Source organism: Euprymna scolopes, chromosome 26 (genome assembly GCF_053919585.1).
Source record: "Euprymna scolopes isolate OS-2025 chromosome 26, ASM5391958v1, whole genome shotgun sequence".
NCBI lineage: Eukaryota > Metazoa > Mollusca > Cephalopoda > Sepiida > Sepiolidae > Euprymna > Euprymna scolopes.
Window position 1 is genome coordinate 103,613,368 of NC_136507.1, and position 9,296 is coordinate 103,622,663.

The following is a 9,296-nucleotide window of genomic DNA, read 5'->3' on the forward strand; positions in this document are numbered from 1 at the left end:
TGTAAAGTATGTTATACTTCTTTTTTATCCAAAAGTAAATTCATTTATGAATTTAACTTTTTTTTTAATTTAAAAAATCTCATTTTTTTTTGAAATTATATCTTCTGATTATTTTCCTTAATAGTGATATTATTTGTATTTCTGCTCTGTGGATATCAACGGTGTAGACAAATTTGATATCAACATTGCAGATATGTCAATATCAACATTGTGAACATGTTGGCATAAACGTTGTGGTTGTATCGATATCAGTATTGCAGACAAATCTGATATCAATATTGTGGATAAGTTGATATCAACGTTGCAGATATGTTGATATAACATGGAGGATAAATCTAATATCGACCTCATGAATATGTTGATATCAATATTGCGGATATAATGAAATTGTAGTGTGATATCAATGTTGCAGACAAGTATGATATCAATGTTGCAGACAAGTATGATATCAACGTTGCAGACAAATCTGAAAGAAAGTCAAATAATAATCTCTTCTCTTAGAATCTCAGCCAAATAGCTTTCTTTTTTTCTTTCTTTTTTTTTTGCATTATTTCTTTTTTTTTTTTTTGCATTTTTTCTTTTTTTTTTTTTTTGCATTTTTTCTTTTTTTTTGCATTTTTTCTTTCTTTTTTGTTTTTTTGCATTATTTAAATTCTTTTCATCTTAATTTCTATCAGCTCTGCAATGGAAAGAGATGACATATTGATCATGGCGAACAGTTGGCGTCGACTGTCCGTTCTGATAATTAAACATTTTAAGCTCGGCTTCGGCTAATTCGGTACTGACACGAGGATCATTTTCAGAAATGATAATTCCTTCGTTTCGCCGTAACAGAATTTTATTTCCAAACGTGTCCAAGAGGTATGCATCGCACAAATTACCATACTCGTCAGCAGCAAATATAAGAAACCGACCGATTGGAGCTCTCCTCACTGCCACAAACATATGTGAATGGCTGACCGGGAGTCGAGAATCAACATATACTGATTCTTTGTATAACCAAAGATCGCCATCATTTCCATTCACTTGAATGTTGACCCTTTCTACTGGCTTACAACAACCGCCGGGGCGTCCACACATCTCGGCCAGGTTGTTAGAATACCTGTTCTCGTGGATAATATTTGCACTCTCCCTATAGATGTCCACTGTTTTGTCAGGCAACCATTGCCGTACAGCATAGTTTCCCATGTCACACTGGCTCTCCAGTCGTTCGTGAATAACTTCAACTGGGATGAACGAAAAGAGATTGGTGTCGCAGTTTTTGTTCACGCAGAAGTTGTTCTGCAACGGACTTGCCTGACTACAGATATCATTATCGATGCTTAGGGATGCGCAGAATCCATCCACGCATTCGTAGTACGGTGACCCACATGGATTTTGCTGGTTACAACTCGATGGTGCATCTTCGTAGTCAATTACATTCATATAAAGAACTGACTCTGCGACTGATTCCTTGTTAGTCATTCCAGGAATTATGCCAACTGGGGCATCAGCCTCAAAGGCAGTGCCGTTGAGGTTCTGATGGTTAGCCGTCAGCGGATAATCATTGCTAATGTCAATACCAGCTGCACGCTGCATCTCCTGAAATCGATACCAGATGTAATCGACATATCCATGAATCAGCATAAAAGCCGGATCAAAAGATGCCCACGCTTGGACCGAGACTGTTCCACCGATCCAGTCGTGCATGTTATTGTGATAAAGCTCAAACACATATTGCTGTTCGTTTGCCGTAAGCTGCGAGATCTGAGCTAATGTTCTTTGACTGAACACCATTTCAATGTTTGCTCTTGTCATAAGGTGTGTGAAAACTGCATAGTTTCGGTGCAACGGTCCATAAGAAACGGTCCAATCAGCAAACGGACCCGTTATCACAAGTCCATGACCATTGCCTTGAAATTCTGGGGACCAGATAACAGATGTCCGGGGATCCTCCAGTGCGCTGTCTCTTGTTGGGTCCCAGTAAGGAACAACAACACTTGGAATTTGCTCTCGTAAAGCTTCTTCCCATCTGTATAAAGACAAAAAAAATCACCGATCGTTTTTAAGAAAGAAAGAGCTCAAATTTTAACGTAAAAATATTCCACTTTACAAATAAAATGAATATGATTGCAATTTAATAAATATTCATAACTCATTTTATCAAAAAGAGTATTTTTTTTACATAGGAGTCACCACTTATCAAGGCCCGGAGGCCACTCGAGGATAAGGATTATTGAGTGTACAGTAATCAATGGGATAATATTGTAGTAATTGTTAGTAATGAAAATTTGATAAATTGGATTACTTAATGGGGCAGTTCATCAAGAATTTGTTTATGTTGGACTTGAAGACAACCAAATTGCAGTCAGCTGGGAAGCAGGCAAATGGAAGAGAGTTCCACAGGCGTGAAGTTCTAAGAAAGAAGCTTTGTTCATGGAATCTACGTTTTGATTTAGGCCCAGATAAAGAGTGGGGAAAATTATTGACAGTGGTTTTAGCTAGATGGGTGTTTTTCGTGAAAGATTGGCGAGGGGGGGGGCAGAGATTTGAGCTCGAACGAGCACTTGCCATGGAAATAATGAAAAACAAAGATAGGCTCGCAATGTCTCTTCCGTGCGAAAGATTTTACAGGGAAGAGAAAAGGTCATCCTTCACTATGCTACGAAGTCTATTTTGTACTCTGTCAAGGCAGGATAAACTGCTTCTAGCAACTCCTGCCCAGATGTAGCAGCAATACTCCATCCTTGGACGTACTTAGCTTTTATATAGATAGAGAATTGCATCAGCAGTGAGATATCTACTGGAGTGGTAGAAGGATATTTAGTGATATTAAGATAAGATTGTTATTAATTTTTTTTATAAGGAAGGATATTTAATGATATTAAGATAAGATTGTTATTAATTTTATTTTACAATATAGTATTTCTGTATTTTTTTTACTAGGGGTGTCACTGCTTATCAAAGCATAAAGGCTATTCAAGGATAAAGTGTTAAGAAGTGTCAGGTGGTTGATGAAACAACACTGTAGTGATTAATAATGGTGAAACTTAACTTGAAAACGGTCGTGAAAACGGTCAGCTGCTCTAAGAAAGAAACTTTGCTCATGGAATTTACGTTTAGTTTTAGACGCAAATAGATAATAAAGGAAATTGTTGGCAGTTGTTGTAGCTAGACAAGTATCTTTTGTGAATGTTCTGCAAGGGAGAGGGCAACAATAGATAGAAGCTCAGTCGAGCACCTGCCATGAAAATAGTGATAACCAGTTTTGAATCTTGTCAAAGAAGAAGAGGGTTGCGCACATGATAATTCAGAATGCAAATTTCGTACCCCCCACCCCACCTTGATTCATCTGATTGCATGTATTTCTCCATTTTATTTCCTTTTTCTGTGCTTCTATTTAGTTATTTTTTTTTCATTGTTCTAATTTTAAAATGTGTCTTTCTCTTTTTGAATGTCTTCTTGCCTCTTTTTTTTTTTTTTGTTCTCCATATGAAAACAATGGTATCTACGTGTTCCTCGTATTTTTAAGATGATTATATAAAAAAAAATTACGAAAATCGATCAGGTAGAAAATTATTTATTAAAGAAAATAAAACAATAGAATTGGATGAAAACGATCGTCAGACACAGGAGAGTTCAAAAGGGAGGTAATTTTCTGTTTTGATTCAAGCAAGATGGCGGCAATTTTTCCCATGCTAACACGATTAAAGTTGGTCTGTTTAATAATTCAGTAATATTAAGGTGGTTTGGACTGCATAATTTGAAAGCTAACATTGTAATTTATTAAAAAAAAAAAAATCAGTGAAACCATTGTTTTTTTTTTTGTTTTTTTTTATCTGAAAACTCCATTTATCGACTACAAAATCTCGTCCCAATTCTGTAGAAGCGGACAAAAGACAAAATATTTTTAAAGATTTATGTTTAAATATAATGGGATAGGAGTCCGACATTGTTCAAGAATCTTTTTCATTTCAGTTGCTTTTTTTTTTTTTTTTTTTTGTTAAATACATGAAGATTTTGGGCAAACAAATAGTAATCATGGTGAACACGTATCATGCTGAAATAATGTTATCATTTAGAAACCCGTTCTTAACATAGGGAGGGTGGAGCTTGTGTAACTAATCTGTACGTTCATCTAACGAATTATTAAGCAAAAAATATCGCAAAAATTGAATGTAATCTGAAAATAGTAATTAAAAAAATAACGCAGTCCGTATTATTCAGAATATTGAAACTATCAATGTAGATATAGGTTTTGATACTGTGCACTTAAGGGAACAGCGAGGATACTAAAAAGAGCTCTCGGTTGGTTTCAATAAAAAAGCGGGGCAATGTTGGCAGCTGGTTTGGCTGCCCCATACCCAACATTACAATCTTCAAAGGAAGAAAAATAAAAAATAAAAAATTTAAAAAAATGAAAACTGCAACAGTTGTCTCTCATGAACCGACATTAGACATGATGACAGAAACGGAGAGGGGAGAGGGGGGAGGGAGAGAGAGAGAGAGAGAGAGAGAGAGTAGCCAGTGCAACCTCGATGGTTTCGAATAAGTAACTGAACTGAGATGGGTTTGAAAAATAATTTAACAATTATATGACACGGTTATTAGTGTTTTTGGTCTCGGTGTAGTCTTGACAATAACAGAAGTCAAAGAAAACCAAGAGTATAGACGTAATCAAATCCAACTTACTTTACGCAAACCTCTCGACATGTTTTAACTGTATTGTAGTGACAGAAGCAACATAGAAGCAGTCTAGTCGTAAACCCCTGACGTGACAGAATCCTTTCTTCTTTTTCCAACTCGTAAAGAGATTAAAGGTGGGCGGATTACTCTTTACTTAATGGAAATCGCTCGAGACAAGGTATAAAGCTACTTGATGTAAGGAGCTAACAAGAATGGAAGATGATTATTGACCTTAGTTTTGAAAAAAGACCAAAATTGTAGGTAGAAGGAAAACAGTGAGCAGGAAGAGAGTTCCAACACTTTGCAGTTGTTTATTCATGTTTTATTTTGTGGACTGTTATCCCCATTTCCATCGTTGTCGGTTCACCATGTTTCAGCCAAATCATCCTGTGGCCTTCTTCAGGTGGTTAACCGAGATGGGATAGGAATGCTGAGTCTTGTAACTGTATCACCAGTAATTACTGCCTTCCATAGTTGTTGTATCACGACGTTTTTGCCCAACTAATCCTCTGGTCAGCTTTGGGTAGGCTTGAAACCACTATCTTCAGACAAAGCTCACCTGTAGAGTGGTTAAACAACATTGATCGCCCTTCATAGCCTGTGGCACAGTGGATATATCCGGTGAGTCTCTACAGTTCCAGGTGAGCATTGTCTGAAGATAGTAATTTCTACCCAAGGCAGGCCAGAGGATTAGTTGACTAAAAATATGGTAAGACAACAACTGAAAGGCAGTAATTACTGGGTATATTGTTACAAATATAATATAATATAATTAAGCAATGGTAATATAATTAAGGAATGCGCTTAAAGCATAAGTAACTCTCTCTTTCTTTCTCTCCCCTTGATCTTTCAGCTACAAGACGATCATTTGGTTGAATAAATTTTTCATTCTTCTAAGAACGTTCAAATTAAATGCATGAGAGTAAATGTAAGAAGGATGACGCAGGCTTTGTTTCAACATGATGTACGCATGCTACAACAAATGTACTCAGACAAGAACATCTCGAAATAAACTGCTGCCACAATTATCGTTTAATTTTTCTTTTCAGAATATTTATAATAAAACTCTGGTACATTTCCCTGTGCTGTCTATCAAAGAGATGTGACTGTATCCTGAACTGTAGTGGTGTCACTCGCCCTACCCACGTTGAACTGGCTTCCTCTGAAGGAGTAGGTGTCATGGAAATATCAAATTCACAAGTGATGCCCAGTCGTATTTATATGTTAAGATGATGACATGAGATTTTTGCAGTTCTTGCAGGGAGGTGAGAATATTCTCTTAAAAACAGCGCCTGGTATTCTCAAGTGGTCACCCATCTGGAATTGATCAAATTTAATGTTGCTTAATTCTGCGATCTAATGATCTAATGATCTAATGAGAACCAGTGTGACAACTATGCCATATATATATATATACGGCCTCCGCTAATCGAGCCAGAGATGTCTCGTGTCGCGGGGTTCGAATCGTTCGACTGGTAGTAATCGTAACACCCTGCACTGAAGAATCCCGAAAGGATGAAACACTAGTGTCTGTAGGTATTTAATTATTATAGTAAAAAAATAATTATGACAGCCCCTTTAAGGAATTCGTTTCTTATCGTTGAGCACTTTCAGTTGAATTAAAAAAAAGTCGGTCAATTTAGCTCTTATGCGTAGATCATCGTATAACGATTTGATCACTGTCTGTCTGACGTAATGAACATTTAAATTAAAATGTTTAAAATTCAACGCTATTTCACATGATTAATGGTAGCCGAATGGATACGGCCTCCGCTAATCGAGCCAGAGATGTCTCGTGTCGCGGGGTTCGAATCGTTCGACTGGTAGTAATCGTGACACCCTGCACTGAAGAATCCCGAAAGGATGAAACACTAGTGTCTGTAGGTATTTAATTATTATAGTAAAAAAATAATTATATATATATATATATATATATATATATATGGTTTTTAAAATATAATTATCCACTGACACGTGTTTTGTCGTCTACGACTCATCAGAGTGGCTGAATCTAGCGAGATTCGAAATCGGGACCCCACGGTAATGAGCCTAACCTCTTTATCCGCTGGCCCATCTCGCCGACTGCTTTTGATATATCACGATTTGCTTATATGTTACTTGTTTTTGTTTTTGCGATACGTTTTGAATGAATTCAATTATTTACGAAAGTGCATTTTTACCTAAATGCGAGTTGGGAATAATTTTTCCTTTAACCAATTTGGTACTCCCACATGGGGAGCGGTATGTATATTGTTTTTAAAATATAATTATCCAATGACACGTGTTTTGTCATCTACGACTCATCAGAATGGTTGAATCTAGCGAGCTTCAAAATATATATATACACACACACACATATATATATATGTGGGCATGTTTGTGCATATATACATATTCATTCATCCAGTCTCGCAATAAAGACAAAACGTTGATGAACACATAACTTGGTTTGTTCTTTTTTTATTTCTGTATATACATATATATATATATATATATATATACTAGTTGTATCAATTAGTTTCCTAGATGTAAATCCAATGAAACTCGCGTGATTGTTAAAAAGTACTCAATGCAGGACAAAGCTGGTATATAATATTGTTTGTTGTTTATTGTACAAGTCGAAGTGTTGTCCTTGAATTGGGATTCCACTGAAACATGTATGCACATATACAACCAATAATGTTTGTACAATAAACAGACTATATGTATATAAATATATGTCTATATACACACACACATATATATATATATATATATATATATATATATATTGGTATATTTAGGCAGCATTTTTTCATTCAAGCAAATATTATTAAATACAATGGAGACATTTTGTCTTATAATTCTTTTTTTTAATTTTTCAATTTTTCGTATTGTCTTTTTTGTTTCAAAATCAAAAATATTAATAAAGGATCCATACATATTGCTGTTACGAGCGCTTTCGATTCGTCCACGAATCATCATCAGGTGTTAAAAATACAGGATTGCGAAAATGAGGATTAAAAATAAAAACTCAAATATATATAGTCAGTGATGAGTTAAAATAAAAGTCGATTAAGAATAAAAGTCGATTAAAAATTCGAGTGTTAAAACCAGCAAGTTCGTAGACACCATGTACGAAGTCCGTCCAACACGGACTACGCAAGACATTTCAGAACGTTACCGCTTTTTTGAAATGCAATGTCATTTATATTAGGTTGAAGAGTTCTAATGTACGACGCTTCAAGAATCTTTAATTTTTTTACATTATTTTCCCGTTATTAATATTTTTGATTTTGAAACAAAAAAGACAATACGAAAAATTGAAAAATTAAAAAAAAGAATTATTAGACAAAATGTCTCCGTTGTATTTAATAATATTTGCTTGAATATATATGTATATATATATATATATATATATATATATATATATATATATATATATATATATACAAGACTGATAAATTAAAAAATGTATCCATTTTAAATGTGGAAATTGATGAATCACACAGGTAAGAAATTCATTTTTATAGTATGAAAAGGTTAGTAATTACAATTAAGAATAGGAAATTGGATCAAATGTTTGTAACATGTCTTCTTCCTAAGATTAAGAGTGGTGGTGTTTGATCAACACTGCTGGGGAGCCATGATGTAATATACCGTTTTGTTTTTAAATCCCCGAAACAGTGTTTCATGGTAAACAACTGATGATCCCTTGAAAAATAAATTATTGGTATTATAGTAAATTCGAGAGCGAGTTGATGCAATGATTGCAGGTGATTAAATGACTTACTGACTGGATGGTTTTCTAACGAATGATAAAAAAAAAAAATTTTGTATAGTTTTAAAGGTTAAAACTTCAAAGACTATATATATGTCTATATATATCTGTCTATATATACAGTATATGTATGCATATATATACGTATATATATATATATATTTCTATGTAGATATATGTGTATATATATGTATGTATATACGTATATATACACATATATATATATACATATAAATACATATATGCACACACACACACACACACACATATATACATATACATATATATGTATATATACACATATAAATACATATATGCACATGCACATATATACATATATATATACGTATATGTACACATATAAATACATTTATGCACACACATAACTATATATATATATATACATACGTATATATATATACATATAAATACATATATGCACATACACATACATATAAATACATATATGCATACACACATATATACATATATATAAATACATATATGCACACACATGTATACACATATGTATGTGGTATAATTGCTTGCTGTTTTGTTGCATGAAGAAGGTTTCAGGAAACATTTGCTAATCTTTAAATTTCAGGATACTTTTATCAATACGCGAGACAAAGAGCAGAGAGTCACAAACCCTTTATAGATTTGAAAGAAACAAAACAAACAAAAAAAGAATTTATATGACTCGAAACTTACATCATCATGTAAACTCTGTGCCAGGGCAAGAAACCTGGACCCCCATGGGCAGAATTGGTTATGGTACCTGCATGCATGTCAGCAATCGCTTCAAATTTGTTGGGCAGAACCGTCTACAAAAGAAATACGTGCTTACAAATATAATATTAGGTTGACAAGA

At 34.2% G+C, this 9,296-nt stretch overlaps 1 protein-coding gene across 1 annotated transcript in view; it reads right to left on the minus strand.

Annotated features, from left to right (window-relative positions):
* Window positions 1-532: 532 nt before the first annotated feature.
* Window positions 533-9,296, minus strand: part of LOC145248323 (uncharacterized) — an 18,815-nt gene continuing 10,051 nt past the window's right edge. The window contains exons 3-4 of the mRNA XM_080110232.1: window positions 9,137-9,249; window positions 533-2,011 (exon numbers count right to left, since the gene is read on the minus strand). Coding sequence (XP_079966358.1) covers window positions 664-2,011; window positions 9,137-9,249 — 1,461 coding nt within the window. The 3' untranslated portion in view covers window positions 533-663. The remainder of the gene's footprint in view (window positions 2,012-9,136; window positions 9,250-9,296) is intronic.